The following is a 27,942-nucleotide window of genomic DNA, read 5'->3' as shown; positions in this document are numbered from 1 at the left end:
CGCTTTATGGCCAATAATGTGTGAATACCTGACTATCCCATACTGTATACATGAACTTGTTGGACACCCCATTCCAAAACTGTGAGCAATAATATGGAGTTGGTCCCTTCTTTGCTGTAACCAAAACCTTGGAAAATCTTGTGGAAATGTTTGAGATATTGGATTATCACAGCTATATGAGCGTGTTGCACATCCCGTTCTAAAACCATGGCCATTATTTCAAGTTGGTCCTTCTTTTGTGGTTAAATCAGCTTCCACTTTTCTGGGAATCTTTCTCACAAGATTTTGGATAGTGTCTGTGGTAGTATTACGCCTATATGAGCCTGATGGACATTACAAAACCATGGGAAATATTATGGAGTTGATCTCACTTTTACTGTTACTACAGCCTCCTCTGTTCTCGAAAGGCTTCCCACAAACAGTCTGTGGGACTGTTACATCTATATTAGCATATAGGACATCCCATTCCAAAACCATTGGCAGTAATTTGGAGTTGGTCCATCCTTTCCTGAACCCAAAATCTTGGAAAATCCTGTGGGAAGGCTTCCCACAAGATTTTTCAGTATGTATGTGGGACTATCACAGCTATGTGAGTGTGTTGGGCATCCTGTTTTAATACCATGGCCATTAATATGAAGTTGGTCCTTCCTTTTCAGTAACTACAGCTACCACATTTCTGGGAATTCTTCCCAGATTTTGGAGCATGTCTGTGGTACTATCACACCTATATGAGCTTGATGAACATTCTATTATAAAACCAAAGGCATTAATATGGAGTTGATCCTTCGTTTGCTGTTCCTACAGCCTCCACTGTTCTGAGAAAGTTTCTCACAGTTTTTTTGGAGAGTGTCTGCAGGACTATTACTTCTATATGAGCTTGTGGGACATCCCATTCCAAAACCATAGGCATTAATATTGAGTTGGTCCCTCTTTTGCTGTTACTACAGTCTCCACTCTTCTAGAAAGGCTTCCAACAAGATTTTGGAGTGTGTCTGTGGAAATGTGTGCCCATTCACACCAAGGAGTGTTTGTGAGACCAGGTTAATGAAAGAGAAGATCTGGATCACAGTCTACATTCCAGTTAATCCAAAGGTTGAAGGACACTCGAGTTCCTCTACACCAAACTTGTCAAACCATGTTTTAATAGAGTTGGCCTTGTACAAAAGGGTGTATTCATGCTGGCGCAAACAAGGGCCTTCTCCAAACAGTTGCCACAAGCTCTGGAGAACTTAGAGGGGTGTCTGCATGATTTAACCTTACAGTGGTGTGATGAGCTGTCCACAAACATTTCCCACATAGTATATGTAAGGATTCCAGGAAAGAGGGAATACTGTAATGTACGTAATAAACTTTGCAATCTTCCTGTATCCTACTTGTGTGTTGGTTACTTTGATTGCCCGATCGATCGAGCCCGTGCCACACCCAGACGCTGCGCAGCACAAAGAGAATATATGAAATAAGAATATAAGGATTCTAGGAAAGAGGGAATACCTTACAGCATAATCATAATGAAATTAAGTAATGTTTAAAATTGACCAAAGTCAGGACCATTGTAATAAGGAGGCAAGAAGAGGCTTTGTACTGAGCCTTCTAGGTAAGGAAGTCTGCTCACAGCCTACACTGCAGTGTCATGTGTCTCCTGGATTGCCCAGATTTAATGATGCACCCAGCCAGATTTATAAAGATTGAAAATCTAGCCACACAGTGTATCCTTCAGTGGTTGTGTCTGTTTGCCACATGTTCTGAAACTTTCATTGTACATGCTGTATATGACAGGATGTAGACTGCTGTAGAGTCCTTAACATTCAAGTGGTTTAGCCAGGACCGCTGCTAGTCTATTTTGGGCCCTAGGCAAGACCAGCTACTTGCGCCCCCCCCCCCCCAAAAAAAAATAATTTTAATAACAGTAGAAAATATTAAATCAACAAAAACATGAAACTGCTAAATTTCTTTTAATTTGCAAAAATAAGTGCCATAGGATGCTACCAGCACCAATATTAAAGACAAAATAAATGTCACAGATGGACAGTACCTGTGGCTGGCAGTGGCAGGGTGATAGTTGCAGTGAGTGGAGGATGATGGATCCACACTCTGACAAATCCCAGGCTGGAATTCCCCAGGCAATGGGGGGAGATAAAACTCTCTGACAGCAGGCAGCTGAACTGAGCGATTCCACACAGTGACAGATTCAACACAACACGCCATCAACACTGACACAGATCAGCAGGCCTAGCAGGCACTAGAAGAGAAGGCTGTGAGATTGTGATGATGTCATCACTCACTGACACATTGCACATGTGATGGATGGCCAGCCGGCTGGCTGGGTCACACTCACACAGACATGAGACATCAGAGTCAGACATTATCTTCGTCTGAAGGTGCAGCTCTGCCTCCGCTAATGAATGGGAAGAGAAGGGCTGGAACTCCACAGTGATCAGCAGCCACCAGCCGGCTTGCAGTAAGGGACTGAGTCTGAGAGGAACACTGGCCCCAGACACCTGGCATCTTCCTCTGTCCTTTCTTCCTCCCCTCTGCCACCAATCCTCTTAGCTGAAGGATCATTCATGAAGTGGCAGCGTCCTACACAGAGAGAATGCCGGCCTGTGCCCTACCCAGGCGCCCCTAGGTGGTAGTGCGCCCTAGGCGGCCGCTTAGTTTGCCTAGTGGAAGCACCGGCATTGCACTCTATAACTGAGGATACAATTATTTTTTTAAGTGATTAAAGTAAACCTACTAGAGAAAATAGGGCTGCTATTGCTGACCTCCATCTGAACTGCTAACTGCCAGGCTGTAATGTTCAGTGGCCTCAGTACTGACCTGGAACAAATATTCAGACAAGGAAAGTTGGAGTAAACTCAGACATCTTTATTTGCATATTTCTTTCAAGCTAGTAATACATTTGAAAAGTGAAAGTTTGCGTAGCATAATAAATAAGATGAAGGTGTAATTTGTTTTTTGTGCTGTCCCATTAAAGGCCATGCTGTTTCTTCGCTTCCCAATAACCCATATGACATGGGTACCTTCATATACAGTTTTCTTCTGTGTATGATGAGGGATGATAATTCTCTAGACAGCTGTTAATATACTAAGGGTTTAGTGGGGTTCTTTGACCTCTAAACATGACCTCTGTTCTGTCACCATCTGCAATGGTTAATGTTCATTTCAAATCTCACTCACAATTTTTGTTTTCTTTTGGTTGGTCACAGTTGCAAAACAGAAGACATGGAACAAGAAGGCCCTTTTCATCCTTGGAGTTTTCTTTGTTTTGGGGATCGTTGCTTTAACTGTTGTCGCAGTGCTACAGAATAAACCTCTCCCGGAGAATCTTAAGGTAATGGAAGTACCATCACATAACTCTGCAAATGTTTAGGCAAAAGGTTATATATACATAGTCTGGCTGAAAAAAGACAAAAGTCCATCCAGTTCAACCATTAAAAAAAAAAAAAGTTATAATCCTACACCCACAGTTGATCCAGAGGAAGGCAAAAAAACCCAGCAAAGCATGATCCAATTTGCTCCTGCAGGGAAAGAATTCCTTTCTGACCCCCCGAGAGGCAATCGGATATTCCCTGGATCAACTTTACCTATAAATGTTAGTATCCAGTTATATTCTGTGTATCTAAGAAACAATCCAGGACTTTTTAAAGCAATCCACTGAGCTGGCCAGAACCAACTTTGAGGGAGTCTATTCCACATTTTCACAGCTCTTACTGTGAAGAAACCTTTCTGTGTTTGGAGATTAAATTTATTTTCCTCCAGACGTAAAGAGTGCCCCCTTGTCCTCTGTGATGACCTCAGGGTGAGTAGCTCTACACCGTGTCCACTATATGAGCCACTGATGTATTTATACATGGAGATCATATCCCCCCTTATGTATTATACATGGAGATCATATCCCCCCTTATGTATTATACATGGAGATCATATCCCCCCTTAATCTCCTCTTCTCAAGAAAGAATAAATTCAGTTCCTCTAATCTTTCCTCATAGCTGAGCTCCTCCATGCCTCTTATCAGTTTGGTTGCCCTGCTCTGTACTTTCTCCAGTTCCCCAATGTTCTTTTTGTGAATTGGTGCCCCAAACTGAACTGCATATTCCAGATGAGGTGTTACTAATGATTTGTACCGGGGTAATATGATATCTCTCTCTCTGGAGTCTATAGGTTAGTACATGATCTCTAGATGCAAAACCCCCAGATGTGCTATTAGGGTGATCTGTCAACTTGCCCATTTGGGGACCTACCATAAGGCTCCTCCACCCACTGATACTTTCCAGCCTCTGAGTTCTTCAACCCAGAGCCTAATACATGTGTAAGCTTCATGATGGTCAATGTCAGAACCTACAGAGGGTTAATGACTATCTCCCTTCCCCCAATTTGATAGCATCTGGGCCTGGCAATTGAACAATCAGGTCTAAGCAGGGCATTCTGGGAGGAAGGTGAGAAGATTACATGTTCCCACCATATCTTAAAATACCAGGAATTTCTGAACAGAAAACATGGCAGTGGAGCAGAATGGTATTATTAGGTTGTGGGGGCAGGAAGGTTCTGTATCGAGGGAACTTGTTACTTTGTCCATTCAGAAAATATTTAAAGAGAAGCATTGTTTAGGTTGATGTCAATAAGTCCTATCTATTTGTTTGAACATTTCTACAATTTTATTTCTATGAATAGTTGAGTAATCATATGCTTGGGAATGCCAAGTTTTCTTCTTAGTAGTGGTAGTAGCTTTTACTGTTCTTCCCACTTGAAGATTTTCTAAACCCAAGAAAAGTTTTATTACATTGCAGCTTAACAGTCCATAGGTGTGGTGGCTGCATTCATTTTCTTTCTTACAAGCTTCTTTTATTTTCAGCTGATGATCCTGCCAATAACACACTTCCTGTCCTAGGAAGATAAAGCTTACTTACTGTACTGTATATATTGAGGAGCAGTGTTGTCACCCTAGAACAGGACTACAGCAAACCTCCCCCTCTCACCATCCCCATAACATAGATGGAGGTGTTCTGAAGTCCACAGAGGAGAACTAGAAAGAAATGATAACAAAGTTTTAAATTTTAGTGAAGCAGAGGCAGAGTGCAAAGACAGGAGAGCAATGGATTTTAGGATGGATCGATGGATATTTTTAAGATCTAACAGAGATAACAAAATGCTTTCAATTGTATAATTAAAAGACCAAAAGGGAACAAATAGAAGTTAATTATTAGGGTTTACATACATTTTAAGGGCTCATGTACATGCGTTTGAAATGATGGAAACTGACTGCTGGAAAACGTAGGTTAAAAAACATCAGTTTAGCTGCATTTGCATATCACGTTTATGCACGTTTACGTTTTAAAAGTGTTTTTAAAAGATAACCTCAGGAGACCTTCCTAAATGCCCGGAATGCACTGAAAAATAGTAAAAATTAACTATTTCAGACATTTGGAGGGAAATAGAGAGAGCAGAAGCAGAGAGAGCAGTATGTGTTGAGATGACCTGTCTTTTCTGGTTGTATTCACTATGGATCCCATCATGAGCAGAATGCAGCACGTTCTACCATTTTTTCCTTCACGTGAAACTTGGAACTGACTGCGCTGGTGTACCGGGTCCATTTGAATACATGGAAAACATTTTGAATGCATTTCTGATGATGATAAAAGGCTCTGGACAGCATCTGGACATGGAACAGTTAAAAAACACTTCTAAACGCAAATGCTTATAAATGCAGTTAATCGTTTACATGCGTTTACAGGCGTTTGGCATTTGAAAATGCCAGTAAAATCTACTCCTGAATGTAAGTTTGGCGCGTTCAAAAAAACCACTGTAAACTCAATTGCCTGTAAACGACGATGTGTACATGGACACATAGGAAAACGTTAGGGGGAGTTCAGGGGCTGCTGAAAAAAATGCTGAACAGCTCCTGAACGTCGGTTTAGCAGCTGCAGTGTACATGAGCCCTAAGGTGTTCTGTCTGAAAGTACTTCTATAGTACAGCTTAGACTGATAGAAAATATTAAATTCATTTAATGTCGGCAGTTATTCAGTTGAGACAGTGATGTAAGTGTTTGCTTTGCAGATATAGGCCCTAGAAGGATAATCTACCAGTCTGTATCTGAAAGATAAAACTTGTGAAATGACTTTCATACTACGTGTTTGTTAAAAATATGTTAAAATATCCCTCTAATGTCGCTGGTCTGTATAAATGTTTAAGAAGATTTCAAGAAAGGAAAATGCATGTGACTGTCATATGGGAGGATAAGCTGCCACCTCGATATTCTTTCCTATAATGCCTTTTATTCTAAACTTAGACCAAGTGCTCCACCGCTATGGGCCTCTCCCCAAGCAGCCCTTTTTATGCAGGCCATAGATGGGTCGTTAATCGTCCAATTTTTCGGACGAAAGAAAAATCGGCCGATTTTCGTGCCGTTAGTGGATTAGTTCGTCGGCTGTTTTTTGTGTATTTTGCACTTTCAGATTATTGGTTATGTTGGGAAATTTGCGGCCGATTTGGACGATCGGCCAATTTTCCTGGCAATGATGGCCAAATTGGACGATCGTTTTAACAATAAAAAATCTGCGCATGAGCTGTGACCTGAAAGGGGCAGAAGTTATTTTTTTATTCGTTGGTGGTAACGTCGGCCAAACGAACAACTGATTTTTCGTTTATCGTTCGAAAAATCGGCCGATGTTTGACCCGTCTATGGCCTGCATAAGGGACACTATGAGAAGATTTGGTAACACTGGAGCACTCAGAATCCAGTGCAGCTGTGCATGGTAGCCAATCAGTTTCTAACTTCAGCTTGTTCAATTAAGCTTTGATAATAAAACCTGGAAGCTGATTGGTTTCTATGCAGAGCTGCGCCATATTTTACACTCTTCAGTTTTAGTAAATCAACCCCAATGAGGCTGATTTACTAAAGGCAAATAGACCATTCACTATACAAGAGCAGTTGCACTCTGCAATGGAATTTGCTCCGAAGTATAGTAAATGAGCTAAAGCTCTGCTGACTTCCATCATTCAATCACATTCAGGCAAAAATGCAGTTTTTTTTATTTTCCTTGCATGTGATTGGGTATTCTTTGCTTCACCACATTCAGTATGCTTTTGCCCAAATTCCCTTGCCGAGCACTTTCAACGTCAACAATCTATTTTTCTTTACTATATCAACCCCTATGTGGCCAAATGTTTGTGCAACCTTGACCATCACACTTACAGTATATGAGCTTGTTGGACATTGCATTGCAAAACCATGGTCATTAATGTGGAGATGTCTCTTTCTTTGTAGTTAAAACAACTTTTAGGAAGGTTTTCTGCAAGATTTTCGAGTGTTTGGACTTTGCCTTTGGAAACTTGTGCCCATTTGTGAAGTCAGGTACTGGTGTTGGATGAGAAGACCTGGCTTACAATCAGCATTCCAATTCATCCCTAAGGGGTTCAGTAGGGTTGAGGTCATACTAGCACAGAAAAGGGCCATCCCAAAAATGTTATCACAAAGTTGCAAACACATAATTGTGTAAAATGATTTTGTATACTCTGGCATTATCAGTACTCTTCACTTGAAACACCTGAACAGAATGACAAGGTGAGCTTTCAACATTGGTTTGGCCATATAGTATCTACAGCCATAGCAAACTGCGTGACTGAGAGCACAGGGGACATGATTACAGTCTGGCTACTGAATTACAATCCAGGTTGTAATTGTAATTTAAGTATATACGAGACTCCTCTATCAGATTGTGATGAAGGCAGTTAGTATGACGCAATGTTAGTCATAGTATTAGAAAACCACAGATCTCTGCAATGGCATTAGGCTAAATTCACTAAGTTTTATGCAAAGATCAGTATCTTTATTTTCAGCTATTTGGCTGTAATTTTCATATCTGATTGGACTAAGCTAAAAAAAAACCCTGTCGCTTTTTTTTTTAAATTAGTATTGTTATCTTAGTGTTTTAGCTTTGTGAATTGACCCTATTTAAAGGGAGCATGCAGTGTATTTTCAGAAAGTATACATTTTGAGTCATTACTGTAAGTAATAGTTGGTGCAACCTCAACGGTTTTTCTTCCTTGTTGTTCCATTTGCTTATTGTGTTTCATACAGGGATTATTTCTCAGAGAATAGCTGCAGGTGCTCCCCCCTGGCACACCTTGTCTCTGCCCTTTACCTACCTCTGAGCATTGGCCCTTGGTTCCACCCCCTACCCACCTCTGAGCATTGGCCCATGGTTCCACCCCTACCCACCTCTGAGCATTGGCCCATGGTTCCACCCCTACCCACCTCTGAGCACTGTCCCTTAGTGCCACCCCCTACCCACCTCTGAGCACTGTCCCTTGGTTCCACTCTCTACTCACCTCTGAGCACTGTCCCTTGGTTCCACCCCCTACCCACCTCTGAGCACTGTCCCTTGGTTCCACCCTCTACCCACTTCTGAGCACTGTCCCTTGGTTCCACCACCTACCCACCTTTGAGCACTGTCCCTTGGTTCCACCCCCTACCCACCTTTGAGCACTGTCCCTTGGTTCCACCCCCTACTCACCTCTTAGCACTGTCCCTTGGTTCCACCCCCTACCCACCTCTGAGCACTGTCCCTTGGTTCCATCCCCTACCCACCTCTGAGCACTGTCCCTTGGTTCCACCCCCTACCCACCTCTGAGCACTGTCCCTTGGTTCCACCACGTACCCACCTCTGAGCACTGTCCCTCGGTTCCACCCCTTACCCACCTCTGAGCACTGTCCCTTGTTTCAACCCCCTACCCACCTCTGAGCACCGTCCCTTGGTTCTACCCCCTACCCACCTCTGAGCACCGTCGCTTGGTTCCATCCCCTACCCACCTCTGAGCACCGTCCCTTGGTTCCACCCCCTACCCACCTCTGAGCACTGTCCCTTGGTTCCACCCCCTACCCACCTCTGAGCACTGTCCCTTGGTTCTACCCCCTACCCACCTTAAAATAACACATACCTTACAGTCAGTAGGATGTGGTCCTTGTGCTGATTCATCTTCTCTTAGTGAAAATCTTCCTCCTGTGTGCATTTAATATATTGTAGAGATATTATTTAAAGCGGTAGTAAAATATGTAAAGAAATAAAAGTCCATCTGTAAGTTAATGGTATAATGTGCTAGTATGCACCACCATAGTAGCAAATTATGGTATACTTACCTTAAAATGAAGCCCTCCAGTGGTGCGCTGTCATCACTGACAGGGCTTCCATCATCACCCGAACCTCCTTCCGTATTCTGGCTGTATGAATGGCCAAGTCACGATGACGTCACTCCCGCACATGCGAACAGGAGTCATGGCTGAAGCACGGAGCTCGGAAGGTACGGTCGTCCCTTCAGGCTTCATCTCATGTGAATATCTCCTAAACAGTGCAAGTTTAGGAGATATTCACTGTACCTGTAGATAAACCTTTCTGTAGATTAAAAATTGCACTTCCTACCAGTTTAACTGTTAAAGCCTCCTTTATGTAGACATCTAAAAGCCCTGAAACTGCTGCTGAGCACCACCATCTTGGATGTAATATCAGCAACCCCCAGCAGACTCAGCTGTCACCCAAATGGCACTTTATAACATTCCCCTCTGTTCGCCCTCCCAGAAGCTATATAAAACATTATGTAAGTGCCAAGGTCCATTTTTGCTTTCAGTTTAATCCTGCTGTGATTTTTTTTGCTGTAAGTTTTTAAAAACTTATATAAAGAATTAAAAAAACAAAAAATGTATGTAAGGAAGTGAGGCAAGTGGCAGAGGAGCCAAGTGAAAAAAATAATTTATGGAAAGAAAAAACACTGCAAGTAAGCATTTCAGATACTCAGTTTTTCTCTGCTTTCACCTGCATTTGGTGACAGAACCTCTTCAAGATGGAGATTGGGAGCCAGGGACCCTGTAATTGTGTTGTTGGACCACGTCCTCTATAGTTACTCTGTGACTTTATAGATGTAACATTAATAACAATGTTAGTTGGAGAATGCCAGGTCATACAACATCCTTCAAGAAAGCTTGGTGTTTGAGAATGGTAACACATAATTAAAATGGCAGAGCCTACTCAATAACATCCCTTATCTGCGCCCGCCGTCTTTATTTTCATTGTGCGCCTTTTCTACAAGAGAGAAGATCATTAGTGTCAGCTTCAGACTGTAACGTACCATTTACCAAGTCTGGGAGAGATTCCAGGGCTAAACATGCTGACAAATGTAGAAGATTATATACACCATTACCCCATTAGACAGCTTTTACTCGTCTCACAGTACCAGCCTATACTTAGCCCATACTAACCATGTGTGTCGATGTGTGATGGAAGCCCAGGCACTCGGAGGATTTATATAAACAAAGTAAAAGCTTAAGATACGTTACATGGCCATGCATTTGTGGAACCTTGACCATTATAAGTATCTAATTGTCTGTTGTGTCTTCTGTAGTATGGTATTGTGCTAGATGCTGGATCCTCACACACCAGTGTATACATCTATCGATGGCCAGCGGAGAAGGAAAATGACACAGGCGTTGTTCAACAAGTAGAAGAATGTAAAGTAGAAGGTTAGTAAATCTGGACAACTTGTATTTCTACCACTCAACAGAATCCCATTGGAGTGAACCCGTCACATCCTGCTCAGAGTGGCCCCATGTGTTGGCCATGCATCATCTAGCTAGGTTGACTGTGTTTTCTGGATTTCCTGGCCTAAGGATGGTTATGTTGTGCCAGTCTGATTGGGGATTTGTAAAACAGATGTATGGCTTTAAAGTCCATGTAGGAAAACACCAAAATCTCTCAATGTGATATTGATAATGGTTCACAAATGAATAGTAGCCTCTATGGTAGGCAAAATAACTCAAAAACGCAATATAGCGTTTTGCGGGTAAGTCTAATAAGAAACGACTACACTAGGCTTTACAAAAATGCATGTAGTGGAGTGAAAATCAATCATTAATAATCAGTGGACATCCGTGATAATGGTGATATGGTGAACACGTGTAGATTGCACTAACCAGATAGCGCATAACAATGCGCATTTGAGTAATTAAACCAACTCCTGGTCATCTGCATCTAAGCATCTGGAACGCCGGGTCACCTGCTGGGCATCAGCAGGATCTACAGCGCACCATCAAGGCTTCCAGGTATCAGAAGTACAATGATGTGAACACAAAAGGAAGCCAACACTTGCAGTGTGAAGTCATCAAGGGTCTCCTTAGAAAGGAAGGCTCATAACAAAATGAGCCCAAGCACAAAGATTTCCCATAGTGCAGTAATGCTTTAATATGATCAAGGGTTAACAGTAGTAAAAAGTAAATTAACTCACACTTTGAATAAAATATCAGTATTAAAGATGGCTGCCGGCCATTCAGAGGAAACCACGTGGTATGACGTCACTGAGGGCAGCTTCCTTAAGGAAGGGACATCATACCACGCGGTTTCCTCTGGTTTACTACTGTTAACCCTTGATCATATTAAAGCATTACTGCACTATGGGAAATCTTTGTGCTTGGGCTCATTTTGTTATGAGCCTTCCTTTCTAAGGAGACCCATGATGACTTCACACTGCAAGTGTTGGCTCCCTCTGGTGTTCACATGATTGTACTTCTGATACCTGGAAGCCTTGATGGTGCGCTGTAGATCCTGTGGATGCCCACCAGATGACCCGGCGTTCCAGATGCTTAGATGTGGATGACCAGGAGTTGGTTTAATTACTCAAATGCGCATTGTTATGCGCTATCTGGTTAGTGCAATCTACACTTGTTCACCATATCACCATTTTCACGGATGTCCACTGATTATTAATGATTGATTTTCACTACACTACATGCATTTTTGTAAAGCCTAGTGTGGTTGTTTCTTATTAGACTTACCCGCAAAACGCTATATTGCGTTTTTGAGTTATTTTACCTACCATAGAGGCTACTATTCATTTGTGAACCATTATCAATATCACATTGAGAGATTTTGGTGTTTTCCTACATGGACTTTAATACTGTTTCTTTTAGCGCTGCATGTTGAATTGATATGTTTTCCAGAAGGTTTAGGGGTTTTGCCTTTCATGCTAGCTGCTTTTTCTACTCATATCAAGCGCTCGTTTTATACTTAAACTATAGATGTATGGCTTTATTGTGGCCATACCATTGCTTTAAAAAAATACTGCACATTTATAAATCACACCAAGGTGTTTAGCGCTCTGATGGCTTTGTGACTCTGAACGTTTTTAAGATGAATAGATTTTGAAAGAAAAGAACAGCAGAAGAGCTGAGTGTCCTGCCAAAGTCATGTGATTAGCTTTCCTGCAATCACTGAGTACTGTTGCGTTAAGACTCAATGCTGCAACCTGCATTTTCTGAATGGGTCACAATATGACCAAAAAACTACACCCATTTAGATACTGCCCTGTAGTTTAGGTATAACAGGATATGAAGGGTAGCAGTTTTATTGTTTGAGTTCATGATATTTTATCCAAGTTTACAATTTCACTGTGTCTGTTTTATGTTTTTATGGTTTACTATGACATGGGACACTTTTTATAATATGCTTTGTATTCATTTTTATTCACATGTACATATGGACACGAGGGGGTTGATTTAATAATGGCAAATAGGCTGTTCACTTTACAAGAAACTTTCCCCTGGAAGAATAGTGAATGCGGTGAGATTTCAATTTCCAAAGGATATCCAATCATGTGCAAGGAGGATTAAAAAACAACAGTTTTGCTGAAATAGTAAAAACAACAAATGATTGGATGATGGAAATTAACAGAGCTTTGCCCCATTCACTAAATTCTGAGAAAAATTCTTTTGCAAATGCAACCTCCCTTGGAATGTGAAGAGTCTTTTTTCCCTTAGCAAATCAACCCCGGTAACTCGCCTTTTGTATGTTTCATGTCTGTTTTGTAGCTCTGATAAAAGAAGAAGTTTTGTTGCTGCTCGAAACACGATGAACATTTTGGTCTTCAAATTTTGTTTAAATTTGGACTGTTCACTTTATGATCTAGCACCTATTTGCATATTCTTAGATTTTTCTTTATGTTTGTGTCCCTGCTAGGGTGACCCATTCCTCTATTTGTCCTGGTGAGCTTTGTCAGGACTGGAAGTGAAGGAAAATCCAAAACTTTTAGTTGTTACTGGAACACAAATATAGGGGAAATCTTCCTGTAGACACACTCATTCTGGTAGCAACTGTCTAAAAAGACACTTCCCTCATTTGGGAGAGATTTTCTTCTACTTCCTGCTGTGTCTATGGCTTTTTTTTCCCAATGGGACACAGGCAGGACAGGGGTTTTAACCATCCACTACTCTATCTAATAGTAGATAGTCAATTCACCTGGACTCGTTCTGTAATGTTGAAGACATTTCGTAGCTTGTCCAAACCACTTCTTCCATTCTAGGTGGGTTAGATGAACTACGAAACATCTTCATTACACTACAAGTCAAGTTGACTTTGACAGTGGGTCTGTGGGTCACTTTCCCCATGAGAGACAGGCAGGACAGGGGTTTTAACCATTGCCTACTCTATCTAGAAGTAGATAGTCAATTCAACTGGACTTGTTCTGTAATGTTGAAAATGTTTTGTAACTCATCCAAGTCACATCTTCCATTCTAGGTGGCTTAGATAAACTATGAAACATCTTCAACATTACAGAACAAGTCTAGTTGACTTTGACTATGGGTCTGAGTCATTTTCCCAAAGAGACACATGCAGACCGGGGTTTTAACTATCCCCTACTCTACATAGTCGTAGATAGCCAATTCAACTGGACTTGTTCCGTAATGTTGAAAATGTTTTGTGACTCATCGAAGCCAGTTTTTCCTTTCTAGGTGGCTTAGATAAACTATGAAACTTCTTCAACATTACAGAGCAAGTCTAGTTGACTTTGACTAACAACCACTAGATATACCATGACCTGGATAAATGTGAACTTTCACAGACAAAGCTATGAAAACATTTGTGAATGTCCATTGTCATATTTGGAACCTACCTTGTCTTGAAATAAGCAAGGTCTAGAGAACTGTTACTGGACCCTGGAGCCCCGTCACAAAGGAGTTAATGTATCTGTGGCTACCTTTGTTTGTTTGTACATCTTTATCCCCCACTCATCCATGCTTATGACTAATTTAAACTACAGAAGGAGGATGCACTCTAGAGGGTTGCTAAAATTGGATATCGTGAGTGATTAATGTGAGTGAAATTCCTATGAAAAGCCTTTTTCTTCTAATTTAGTCCAAAGCTGTGAATACCAGTTGGATAAAACATACGTTTTGGCCATCATCCATCAGTGTTAAATTTGGACCTAAAGGAAAGTACAGCAGATTTCTGAAGTGTTTATTTTATTTCTGTCTCCTAGTGCCAGAGCTGTATGTCTGCCAATATTAAGTCTGACAGATATCCAGAAAATTATAAATTACAAAGTGACCAAAGTACACGCTGAGAACTGATTGCTCACGGTCACTGACCGGGGTTCATCAGTGCGTCGGCTTATGTGAAAATTGTACCCGGCTTATGCTTTCTTCACGGGAAATGAAATTAACAGTGGGAAAATACTCTTCCCTTTTTAATTCAGTAAGAAATATCATTATGGATCGTTAACTATATTACAATTAATATAGTTATAATAGTGTAGCTAGTGATCTGGTAACATTTACTTCTCTTACTGCTTTAAATGACCAGTCTGAAAAGATAATTGAATGTATTTTCATATTGGTAAAAGGTTTCCAAAGCTGAAACCTTTCTAGTTTTTGATACAGTAGAGAAAGGTTTGAACCCCTGTCACTTCTGGGGACAATCATTGTCCTGGTAATCTCTGTCTCCACTACAAAAAGTAATGGGAGATCCAAAATTTGTTGTCACAGAAATAGCTGAGAAATATTCCAATGGGGATTTATCTGGTGGGGCCTATTCACACTAATGTGATGCATTAGCGAACACACACTATGCAACATGTTAACTACTAAATATCTTCAACATTGCATAACAAAAGTATAAACGTAAGTGTATATCAGGGCACTATAAAAAAATATATTTTATATATCTTTGCAATACTTACACATTTCACCATGCTTTATTCCTTTAAACCTTTATATAAAATGTATAAATTATTTAAAGATAACCATCAATGTGCCAGAAATATAGTGTGCACCTTCCTTCTTTGACATGAAAGCACATTTCAGAATTCCTAAGCATGTGGTGTCAGCCCTGCCTACTTCATTACTGATGGATTACAAAGAACACAGACCCAGAGTTGCCAACCACCTGTAAATATATGGACAGCTTGTAAAAAGTGTACGATTTTTACCTGTCTGTAAATGTCCAAGAATGGGCACCGAGTGCCCATAAAAAATATGGCTGCAGTGGGCTTTGAAACTGCAACTGTGCAGTCCTGCAGGTGGCCGAATGCTACTTGGGCCGTGCATCGGCGGGGCAGGTCAGGATGTTGCGTACTTGCACTGTGTGAGCCTGCATGTGACGTCATGGTGCACAGTGGACATGTGTATAAAAGCCACTCCCAAAGCATTTTTTCCCACCATCCGGCATTAAATCACAAGGAGCCAGGGGGGACAGACACGGTCATGCCTTCCTGCCTCTGCCTCCCGCTGCCTCTGCTTGCCCAGATTTCTCTCACCCCTCTTCATCTCCATAAACCTTCTATGTGGGTAGACAGAGAGCACAGGATGCTATCAGTTCTCACGATTTCTGGCAGGATCAGTAGGTATTTAACCAAAAGGGAGCAACCGAGAGTAGGGATTACATACACTTTAATGTAAATGTGCCAACAAATGTGCAAAACTCCTAATCTTTGTCATTGTTCCAAGTCAGTGACCCAAAGCATTAAGGCCATTGCATGAGCAACCAGGCGGATGGCATTTTTTGAAGGAAAGTTGGCAATGCACATGTTCCTCTTCCTACAACCTTGTCACAGCTTCCCTTCCTTTTTGTTCCATAAAGTACTGGGGTTGATTTACCAAAGGCAAATAGGCTGTTCACTTTGTAAGGGATTTTTCCCCAGAGCTTAGTGACTGTGGTGAAAATTCACTTTACAAAGAATACCCAATCCCATGCAAGGAAAAAAAAAAGCTGTATCTTGCTTACACATGATTGATGATGGAAACCATCGGAGATTCTTCTGATTCACTAAGCTAAGGGTAAATTCACTTGCAAAATGAAAATCCTCTTGCAAATTGAAGAGCTTATATGTCTTTAGTAAATCAACCCCACTGTTTTGACATATTTTCATCCTTTGCTAAATATCAGTCCTGCTGTTCTCCTAAAATCTCTTTGCAGCCTCTACCAGTCTACATACCCAAACGATGGCTGCATGGCATTTGTTAGGAATAATATGGTGATGATAGCAGACCACACTTGTGCAATGTGCATTGGCATGGCTGTTTGTAGTCTCTTTTTGGGGGAGTGTGTCAAAGGGTGACAACTTAAAAGCACAACTGGGAGACAGGGAAAGGACGTTGTCACCCTAAAACAGGAGATGTCTGAATGAGGATCTTCATGTCAGGATCACTAGGTATTATTTTAATGAAAACTGACAATTTACAAATAATAAAATCATTCTTTTAATCAACTTAACATGTCAAAACTTGTATGAGATTTAATGATTGGGCATATGTTTTTATCTGAAGTGTTTTCTTTTTTTTTTTTTTTTTGACAGGCAATGGTATATCTAGCTACCATGAGAAGCCGGTGGAGGCTGGCCTCTCTCTGCAGGCATGTATGAACAAAGCACGAGACATTATTCCAGTGAGTAAGCACAAAGAGACTCCCGTGTACTTAGGAGCCACTGCTGGAATGCGGCTACTCAGGTATTATCAATGTCCCCCTAAGCCAGCTCATGAAGCAAGTCACTAAAAACTCTCAGCTGTGTACATAAGCTTTATTTTACTTTGTCTTTATTAAATATACATTATATTACCAAACGTATTGGGCCAGCCCTCCAAATCATTGGATTCAGGTGTTCCAATCACCTCCATGGCCACAGGTGTATAAAATCAAGCCCCTAGGCATGCAGACTGCTTCTACAAACATTTGTGAAAGAATGGGTCGCTCTCAGGAGCTCAGTGACTCCCAGCGTGGTCCCGTGATAGGTTGCCACCTCTGCAATAAGTCAACCCGTGACATTTCCTGGCTACTAAATATTCCAGTCAACTGTTAGTGGTATTATATCAAAGTGGAAGCAACTGGAAACAACAGCAACTCAGCCACCAAGTGGTAGGCCACATAAAATGACAGAGCTGGGTCAGTGCATGCTGAAGCGCACAGTGCTCAGAAGTCGCCAACTGTCTGCCAAGCCAATAGCTAAAGAACTCCAAACTTCATGTGACCTTCAGATTAGCACAACAACAGTGCATAGAGAGCTTCATAGAATGGGTTTCCATGGCCGAGTAGCTGCAAGCCTTACATCACCAAGTGCAATGCAAAGCGTTGGATGCCGTGGTGTAAACACGCTGCCACTGGACTCTAGAGCAGTGGAGATGAGTTCTCTGGAGTGACAAATCGCGCTTCTCCGTCTGGCAATCCAATGAACATGTCTGGGTTTGGCAGTTGCCAGGAGAATGGTTCTTGCCTGACTGCATTGTGCCAAGTGTAAAGTTTGGAGGAGGGGGGATTATGGTGTGGGGTTGTTTTTCAGGAGTTGGGCTTGGCCCCTTAGTTCCAGTGAAGGGAACTCTTAAGGTGTCAGCATACCAAGACATTTTGAACAATTTCAATATATAGATAAATATCGTGCTGCGCTCCTCTATTATTATCATCAAAGACACATTTATTACGTGTAAAAAATAAACTAAAATAAAATCTAATATAAATAAAGTGTGAAAAAAACAAAACAAAATGTGAAAAAAACAAATGTCCATTGTGACGTCAGAGCCCCTCCCCTACGCGTTACGCCACCGGTCACATGGCTTCATCAGGGGAAAATGGTTTACCAGGAAAACTGCGGTTTGGAGAGATTGTTTGAAGCTGAGCTGTATTTATGCTGCAAAAGTTTTTGGAACCTGGAGTGTATTCATCTAATTAGCACAGATTTCTCAAAAAGAAAGAGGACTCTTATGTATCAGTCTCTGGATATACAATGATACATTTATTTCCATAGTATAAAGGGATTGTATAAGCACAGTGGACATTTGTTTTTTTCACATTTTGTTTTGTTTTTTTCACACTTTATTTATATTAGATTTTATTTTAGTTTCTTTTTTACATGTAATCAATGTGTCTTTGATGATAATAATAGGGGAGCGCAGCACATTATTTATCTATATATTGATTGACACTATTGTATGAGTTGGTGTGATGTGTTTGCGAACCTAAAAAAAATTTTTTTGATTTAATATATGTTTATTGAATATTTTTGGGTTGTGTTTGCAGAGAATTCACTGTATTGGCTCACAGGTGGACAGTTGGTTTTGAACAATTTCAAGCTCCCAACTTTGTGGGAACAGTTTGGGGATGGCTCCGACTGCGCACCAGTGCACAAAGCAAGGTCCATAAAGACATGGATGAGCAAGTTTGGGGTGGGGGAACTTGATTGTCCTGCGCAGAGTCCTGACCTCAACCTTGAACACCTTTGGGATGAATTAGAGTGGAGACTGCTTTCTCAGGCCTTCTCGTCCAACATCAGTGCCTGACCTCATAAATGCACTTCTGGAAGAATGGTCCAACTTACCCATAGACACTCTCCTAAACCTTGTGGACAGCCTTCCCAGGAGAGTTGAAGCTGTTATAGCTGCAAAGGGCGGGGCCAACTCAATATTGAACCCTACGGACTAAGACTGGGATGCCATTAACCTCCTTGGCAGTATTCCCGAGTGTAGCTCGGGGTAACATTTCAGTACCAAAAGCGGTAACCCCGAGCTACACTCGGGAATACCATGCGGCACTGCTCCGGCATGTGTTCTTCACTTACCTTACCCTGCGCTCCCGCGATGTGTCCCCTGCAGCGTCCCCGGCCATCTCCTCCGGCCGATGCCGGCATCCGGCTTCTGTGTCCTGTCCCTGTGACGTCGGGACGTACGGGCGCCGCCGCCGGCGGCGGCGGGAAATTTAAAAATTTTAAAAAATGTCATTTTTTTTTTTTTTCATTTTACACAGTAAAACATTGCTGTTTCAACCTATTTCACATACATATTGTCCCGAGTGCTTTGTCCTGTGCCCTGCCTGCATTTTGTCTGTTCTTTCTGCCTGGAAACTGAGAAATGTCCATGGCGTCCAAAAAGTGTCCCTTTAGGTCAAAAGCGGTTTAGACCAGCTAGAGAACAGCGATAGTAAATCAGAACCACTTGCAGAATTGAGTGATAATGATTCGTGGGGAAATTCGTCATCAGAAACTGAAAACGATTTTGCGACTGAGCTCAGCAATGTGCAAACTTGGCGCTCTATTTCACATTTCAGTGTTTTTGGTTTGATTATATTATTGAATTAAATATTTTATTATTTTTATATTATTTTTATGATTATTTATTAAATTATAATTTATGATTTTGTGTTTCAAATTTTACCATACCCGGGATGTTTACTAGACTCTTTTTCGGACAGATTTCAGTGAGTTTTTCCTAAAAATTACAGCCTACAATAAAAAAAATACATATTTCCATGCAAAAAAATGGTACCGCTTTCAGCACCAAAAATCTGAAATAATCATACCGCCAGGGAGGTTAAAGTTCATGTGCATGTAAAGACAGGCGTCCCAATACTTTTGGCAATATAGTCTATCTAAAGCAAAACTTTGTTTTTTTGTTTTGAATAAAGCAGGATTAAGCCATGTACACACAATGAGAATATCAAATTAATGATTGTCCATTTTTTTTTACATGTTAGTGTCATATCAAAAGTGAAGAGGTTACTTAAGTTACAAAAAATAATCTATTTATCTCAGAAGCAGACAATTCACAAGCTTTAATTTTTTTTAATTTGTGGTATTTAGCACATTTTTAAAACTTTATTTTATTGCAGACCGGACCTCTGGCTGCAGCAGGAAGTGAGTTAACAAAGATCCATTATCTCCTGCGCTCAAAGACTCAGATCAAACGGGAGTTTGAAGCTGGGGAAGCCTGACAAAACTGTAGAAGGAGATGAAAGAAAGAGCGCACAAACCTTGCGCATTACCTCAATAAATAGTGACTAATTTTATTTAATTTAATTGCAGCAGGAAGTGAATCATTTATTAGCAGTATTACTACCGCTACTAACTGTGACAGCTACTGCTCAGCGACACTCGTTGTCGGGAAGCTGGCACCCGCTGGCTTCCTAGAAACCAGAGACTCATCCCTGCCTGGATCATTTAGCTGTCAGATGGTGAATGCAAACCAAGGAGCAGGGACAATGGTTGAAAAACAAATGGCTTGGGGGTTCCCTCACAATCCATGCCAGGCCCTTTGGGTCTGATATGAATTTTAAGAGGCAATGGCAAAAAAACAAAAGGAAAGTGAGTGCTAGAGTGAACAAAGGGGAAGAGACCATCCGGTTATCAACATTGACCAAATGTGAACATGTCCATATTTGGTTAGTGATGTCCCCCATGTGACCCCACCCCTTTGTTTACTTTAGCGGTGGGGACCTGGAGATGTCATTGGTGTATGCCTGAAGCACTGTGGCAGGTTTGGGGATCTGCAGCTGGCTTGTTGCCCAGAAGAAGTTAGGCCCTGGTCCAGCAGTGGGTCACAGTCTTGTGGTTGAGAACCACTGCCGTAGACATAGTCTGAGGAATTCTTAAAGAGTGTCATAGACGAATGTCAATGCAGACAACACATTCATGTACCTGTTGGCAGGGGCGGACTGACAACTCATGGGACCCCCGAGCAATAGGGCATAATGGGGCCCCTGTGTCCTTGCCCAAACTCAAAAAAGCCTATGAAAAAGGTACCAGGGGCATCTCATGGGGCCCCCTGCTGACCCCGGGCCCTTGGGCAGTGCCCGAGTTTCCAAATGGTCAGTCTGCCCCTGCCTGTTGGTAACAGATACATTAATCTGTTGCATGGAGAGAGGGAGCTGCACAGAGCATGTTCAGCCCCTTGCTAGCTAGGACATTGTCAGCTTATAGCAAGAGATGGCTTATCTCCAGCCCCATTCAGCTGCCAACTGGGAGATTCCCCGGCCAACAGCTGATAGTAACCAAAGGGTGACATCATTACCCAAATATAGCCATATCCGGACAATTATGTCAGGCAGCATTCCCACCCCTTTGTTTACCTGGCCCACCACTGAGCACTAACCTCTCTCTGTGATCCAATACATAGTTGGACTTAACACCAGTACGCTTATTTGCTAACTGGTAGTAATTCTTTATTAATCTCTCGCAACTGTAGTGTCAGGTTCTCAAAAGTTGCGGTAGTAAGAACTACCTGGATTTGGTGCATGTGTCTGTTGGTACAGAAACTTGTACAAAACCTTTATCAGTTGGAAGCTGGCCATGTTAAAGGGGCCATACCATCAAAAAAGTGTTGTGATCACTTCATTCCCCCCCCCCAGTGACGGTAATTGGTACAAGCTTTGGCTTTGTTACCCAATATATGTTTGGCACAAAACCATACTTTAGACTCAAATATTTTGATGTGGTGCTTCAATTTTAGATGCAAATGCTATCTTCACATCCTGGGAGTCCATCGGTGTACAAAAACAGCCCGCTTATCACCCAGATGTCCCATAGGGACACTATCAATGCAGCGTAAATATATTTGGGGGTTTTATTGGTTAAACTAGATTGGCTTGTGTCTTTTTTTCAACCAGACTAACTATGTATGTAATTACTAAAACTGGATTGTGCAAAATCTGGTGCAGCACTGCATAGAAACCAATCAGCTTCCAGGTTTTTATCACCAAAGCTTAGGCGAAGTAGCTGATTGGCTACCATGCACAACTGCACCTGATTCTGCACTCTCCAGTTTTAGTAAATATACCCCATCATGTCATCAATGTACTACTCTATGGATTTTATTTACTGTCTGTGTCACTCTCTCTATTTTTCATGTTTACCGTTATCACCAAAAGTGAAGAGAATCCCAAATTTTGTGTTGTCACCAGAAGAGGAATAGAGGAGGAATTTTTCAATTGGGACACCAGGGATTTTCTCACTTTGAAGGGGTTTCCTCTTACCTCCTGTTTTGGCAGTGGGAAACAGAGGGCAAAAAAACTGTCAGGGGTTCAATTTTCCAAACTGCAAAAAAAAGTTTATCCTTTAGTTTTAGTTTTTACTTTAGGTGGGGAGCATAAGAGTAAACTTTATTGTGATTGGTTGCGGCATCATATTGAATAAGCATGTATTATTCTGTGTTCACTTCTCATATTTTCTTTTCTCCTAGGCTTACGAACTCCAGGGTGGCAGATGAGGTCCTCGCATCTGTAGAAAACACATTACGATCGTCTCCCTTTGATTTTCAAGGTGCCAGAATAATTACAGGACAAGAAGAGGGGGCCTATGGCTGGATCACAATTAACTATCTGCTAGGAAACTTCATACATGTTAGTACACCCTTCGCGCTGTCCTCCACTAAGAACGCGTGGTTTATGTGTTGTCCTATGTTGTTAGCAAACCAAAACATTTTAGAGCGCCAGCAATTTCGGGTGCTGTGGTTTTAAATGTAGGCTTCTGTACTGTAATCAGTGTTACAAAAATAAAATGGGTGGTAGTTAACAAAGTGTCTGAGGTGCGAACTGTCCCAGACGGTCCATATTTTCCAAGGCAACCAATCTGAATACAACTTTCATCTGTCATTTCGAGAGGCAGGGGTTTTTTTTGTTTCTGATAGGTCAATGTGCAGCATATCATACGTTATGTTAACCATTGGAGTACCAGCCTGTAATACCCCTTCATTACCAGGACATTTTTCAGTTTTCAGCAATACTTTGGGATACTTTGACTACTCTGTCATGCAACACCGTACCCAAATTAATTTGATATAATTTTCTTGAGACAGAGAAAGCTTTCTTTTGGTGGCATTTATTAACCAGTGAGTTTTTACTGTTTACTATATATTGAAAAGAGACAAACATTTGGGAAAAACCCTGAAATTACCCTTTTTTTACTTTAACTTTTTGGAAATGAATAAACTCGCTTGTATTGAGGGGTTTAAAACATGGCGCTTGGTAATGGTGCACTAGATATATCAAAGTAGTATTAAACCCTCAGCATTTCTAGCTTAATATATTTTACAGAATAAAATAAACATTCCCCAGTTATCTCTTTGTTAAAACTCTTCCCCCCCGCATGTGCAATATACAACTTTAAGGTGGAAGTAAACCCTATTTTTTATGGTTTACCTAGTAAGCCTCTAATAAGTCTTCCCTGTAGATACTGTAACTATCTCCTAAATGTGCACCGTTTAGGAGACATTTACTGCAGCAGTGTCGGTGATGTTACCATTGCAAGCGCAATGTGCTCTCAATGGACAGCGTGCCGTCCATTGAGAGAATCGTCCCATGGCCGAAACTCCCGCGCAACATGGTTCAGCCAGTCAAACAGCTGCAGCCCGCCAACCTGGAAGGAAGACCAGGTGAAGATGGAAGCCTTGGGGGAGCCATGACAGTTCTCCACTGGAGGGCTTTATTTTCAGGTACGTCTTTCATAATGTGCCAGTATTTGATGCATACTAGCACATTATGCTTTTAACTTGCAGGGAGAATTATTTTAGATTTATTTTTTTGCTTTATACTGCCACTCTAAATGCTGCTAGCTCCTGCTTTCCTAGTTCTGCTTCCCTGAACTTCCTGTCTTCAAAGGAGTTAATAGTGGATAGTGCAGTATTCAAGCCAGTCTGTTAGCTTGGTGAAGGGATAGGGGAAAGAGGAGGGAAGAACAAGGGAAGTACCTTGCTATCCTAGGCTAGTGGGCTGTGTGGGACACAACTCTAGTCCCTGTATGCAAGGATGACTCCATAGGATGCCGCAAAAGAAAGGGGACACCCTGAAACACAAAATGTGGGGCAGCAATCATGGCACAAGTGTTAACTGGAATTTAGGCAAAGATTAAAAGATGGACAGGCTGCATATGTTTGTAAATAAATCAGATGCTGAAAGTTCTCTAAATAAACAAGGATTTATAATCACTTTAAATATACATGTTATACACAGAGGGAGGAGGTCATATACAGTGGGAGGATGGAGAAAGGGAAGGGGTTAATGTGTAGATGTGCAGGATAAGGGAGGGGAAGAGTCACAGGTCAACTATGGAGATACTATAGCAAGCAGTAGTTTAGGAGAGAAGGGGGATGAAAGGGTTAAAAATAACTTTATATCCTGGGATCACTGTGATTGGTCTTTCCATGACCAATTACAGTGATCCTGAGGTACAGAGCCACTTGGAGTGACTCTGTACACAGTGTCTGTGAACAGTGCCACCCAAAGATGGCTCAGTTCATTATCAAGTACAGTGGCCACCTGATGGTTCCTTATGTGCCGTTTATAAACAGCACATGGTAAATAACTGCCCACCAATCCAGTTTTAATAGATGTACTGTGGTAGAAGAAGGGTTAAGGCAGCCCATTCATTTACAAATTACTGGCAATGTACTGCAATGAAACAAATGCAGTGTGCCACAACCCCTGGTATGTGCATTGGAAGTTGAAAGCTGCACAGTTCAAATTACTGAAGAAGACATAATTGTATTAGCTCTGTTATCATTAATAATTGAAAAATGTGTTTTTCCAGATGCAAGCAGTGTGAGTACTTGAAGTCACCCTCTTCCAGTCCTTAAACAGCAGAGCAAAGAGGGGTGGGGGAGAAACATCACAAAGCGTCAATCAGGAGCATTGCACTAAAAGGAGCATGCTGATAGGAGGAGAGAGCAGAATGACAGATGGATGAGCTCATTAGTGTGCTGCTTCTCCTTCTACTGTCCAGTCATGGGGGTGGGGAGGAGACCAGTAAATGTAAGAGAAAATGCAGCAGAGAGTTATCTGAGGACTGGATGAGCAGAAATACAAATCCTTTGGCCGGTTAAACAGCCCCCACATACTGTATGCAGTTTCTATGTATTTACCTGTCTGTCTGAAGGTTAGCTTTAGCAGGTTAGTACTAATATGAGATTTTAGTCAGTCGGTTTAAATGTACTCTAAGGGAACCAAGGTCGCATTTTAAGATTTCTAATTTCTTCCTCTTCTTACTCCAGAGTTCACCTTGGTTCAACATTATGCCAAATTCCAAAGAAGGAACTTCGGGTGCTTTGGACCTCGGAGGGGCCTCCACACAGATCACGTTTGTCTCCGATGAAAATATCGAATCGCAGGATAACTCTCTACGCTTCCGCTTGTATGGGAAATCTTATAACGTCTATACACACAGCTTCCTGTGCTATGGGAAAGACCAGGCTCTCCGTCTACAGCTGGCCAACACTATGACGGTACACAACAACCCATAAATAACAGAGTAACCAGATAACGAGCCGTATCTATCAAACGAACCTTGTAGTAAATGTGTTTGTAGCAAGTAATATCCTGATTCTTCGGGTTCATGCATAGAGAAAGTTCTAGGCATTTTCTATGCATAGCATACATTTTCCAATGCTTTCTTGTGCCTGGGGATACAGGAGGCAAATATAACTGAATGTAGGAATTGATTTTCCTCATGCTTTCATGTATCCTGATTTGTGACATTTATAAAAAAAGGTAACAAGGGAGTGACAGTAGATTCTATCAGAAGGGATCTTGCTAAAAGGGATCTTCACCTTGAAAAAAATAAAAAAATCATCAGCTACAAATACTGTAGCTACTGACTTTTAATAGACAGACACTTACCTGTCTAAGAATTCAGCGCCGTCCTCCCCCGGACCAATTCTTCACTAGTCTTTGGGTTCCCACTGCCGGAATCTTTAGTGGGGGAAGTTGGCTTTGACTCCTTGCGGCTTCACAGCTGGCTCCCCACTGCACATGTGCAAGCCTCACTGCACTTTGTGAATGGTCCTGCAGCCTTCTGGGACCTGTGACATGTCTCAGAAGGCTGCGGGCAAAGAGATGCGGACGATCTAAGCGGAAGTGGGAGCAGGTACCTTTCAAAACTATGTACCTGCTCCTCCCAATGAAAATTATGTGGCAAATGTTCCCTCCTCCTACCTATCCTGAATACCCTGTATAAAAAAGATGAGTGTACCTACCTTTTTTAATCCGCGCCCCTGTATCAGTAAGCCGCTGCTGCAGTGGAGATAAGGGAACACCGACAACAGCGAAGCTATGGGAGCCTATGGGTGATATCACGGCTCCAGGGATTTACAGCTGCTGTTGGGCACTCCCTTACACAGGGAAGTCGGAGCTGCTGAATCACATGACCAGACCGGAAAAAAAAAAAAAAGAAGGTCAGTACACAGATCTTTTTTATACAGGATAGGCAGGATAGATAGGAGGAGGGGGGAAATGAACATTTTTAGGAATAGTTAGTTAGCCTTTACTAACACTTTAAAGAGTAGCTTCAGTCTCCCCAAAACAAATTTAAAAGTTAGCACATACCAATACTGTAGCTGCTGAGTTATAAGGGCACTTATGTGTCTAGGGATCCAGAACTGTTCTCACCTGAGGCGGTTCTTTGAGTCCCCGGCATCTTAACTAAGGGAAGCAGTCTGTGAAGCTTAACAATATAAGCTAGATAATTTAATTTTTTCTTTTTCCGTACTAATAGAAATTTGAGCAAATCTAGACCCATATTGTTAAAAAATGTAAACCATTCGGTTTCACTATTGATATCCCCGTTCTCAGGAGGGATATCCCACCTCAAAGATCTTGGCTTCCCAGTGTGCAAGTGCGAGCAGAAGGCTGTGGGCAAAGTGCGGAGTAAACTTCCCATTGGCTCGCCTAGGCGGGTATCTGTCAAAACCAGGTACCCCCCTCCCCTCCCCCAAAAAAGAAAGGTTCCAAAAGTGGGAGAAGAGGGAGGGGGAAGGCAGAAAAGAGGAACTTCTATTTTTGGGTGAAGTTCCGCTTTAAGTACTGCAGCCTGCATTTTTTTGAACGGGCCACAAAATGCCGGTTCTCATATTGAGTGATATTGTAGAGTATAATGGAGAGTAGATAGCAACACCAGCTCACCATTATACATCAGCCCCAAAAACCCTTATCCTGGTATGTTTGCTTTGTGAATTGAGCCATATGCATCAGATTATAGAAGGTAGAAAAGAATGTTAATTATGCAATTTTCCCTAAAGGATGTAGAGACATTATAATCCATAGCAGTACAAGTGGACGTATTATGAAATGCTTCACATTTTGATTATTCAGAGTCACAACCTGTCTCTTTTTTATATGTGCTGTAACCTGGCAAATCTTTGTTGCTTATTACTGCTTAGTAAACAGCCCCTGGGGCCCTGGGAACCACTTCTTAGAGCTAAAACCTTTTCACCCCTTGAATAATTTGGAGCAATTATCTGTTCTTCAGTTTATAAGTACTTTGTGTTCCACAACACTGAAAAACGCATACCCTCTGGATAAACAGATATAATTCATATCTTTCCTTAAAGTTAAACTCGATTTTTGCTAGATAAATATTATGTCCTGCATTTAGACTATACACATACTAAAACATATTACCAAATGTGATTATTCTTCATATTTCAGTTGGGTTTCTCCACAGGGACAAATTTCTCACCATGTGTCTCATGTGCCAGACAATTCCACCACAAGCAAAATAAAAGAGGCCATGCCCTGCTGCTCCAGACGTTGAATGCCTTTAGGGCCTGTGTCAGTGGGTTTGTGTTTGCTTCAGATGGATTTTGCACTAACATACAAGTCTATGGGAATGCAAAGCCCACATAAAAGTGGTCAAATGCATGAAGATGGGGGTGCAGGCAGGTGGAGGCTTGCTCTAGCTTTGAGGGACACCTCTAGGTGTTACTTCACTCCATTGGGTTACCTGCTTATAAAGTATTACAGTGATCTTTTAAGTCACTTTCCCTTTTGTTCATTGGCAACCAAACACTTGACTGCGGATTAACTACTGGCACTAGGTGGAGCCCAGCATAGGACTAATGTATCCTTTGTTATGGGTTCCAGCTTGAAAAAAACAATGTC

At 41.6% G+C, this 27,942-nt stretch overlaps 1 protein-coding gene across 1 annotated transcript in view; it reads left to right on the top strand.

The window, feature by feature from the left end:
* ENTPD1 (ectonucleoside triphosphate diphosphohydrolase 1) overlaps window positions 1-27,942 on the top strand; it is a 144,946-nt gene that overhangs the window by 101,901 nt on the left and 15,103 nt on the right. The window contains exons 2-6 of the mRNA XM_089683371.1: window positions 3,207-3,331; window positions 10,394-10,511; window positions 16,613-16,763; window positions 22,254-22,413; window positions 25,059-25,289. Coding sequence (XP_089539497.1) covers window positions 3,207-3,331; window positions 10,394-10,511; window positions 16,613-16,763; window positions 22,254-22,413; window positions 25,059-25,289 — 785 coding nt within the window. The remainder of the gene's footprint in view (window positions 1-3,206; window positions 3,332-10,393; window positions 10,512-16,612; window positions 16,764-22,253; window positions 22,414-25,058; window positions 25,290-27,942) is intronic.

The sequence above is a fragment of the Staurois parvus genome, unplaced genomic scaffold (assembly GCF_062004578.1).
Source record: "Staurois parvus isolate SC_StPar_1 unplaced genomic scaffold, SC_StPar_1.0 ptg000307l, whole genome shotgun sequence".
In the NCBI taxonomy this organism is placed as follows: Eukaryota; Metazoa; Chordata; class Amphibia; order Anura; family Ranidae; genus Staurois; species Staurois parvus.
Note: the sequence above shows the minus strand (reverse complement) of the source record. Positions and strands in the feature narration are given on the sequence as shown.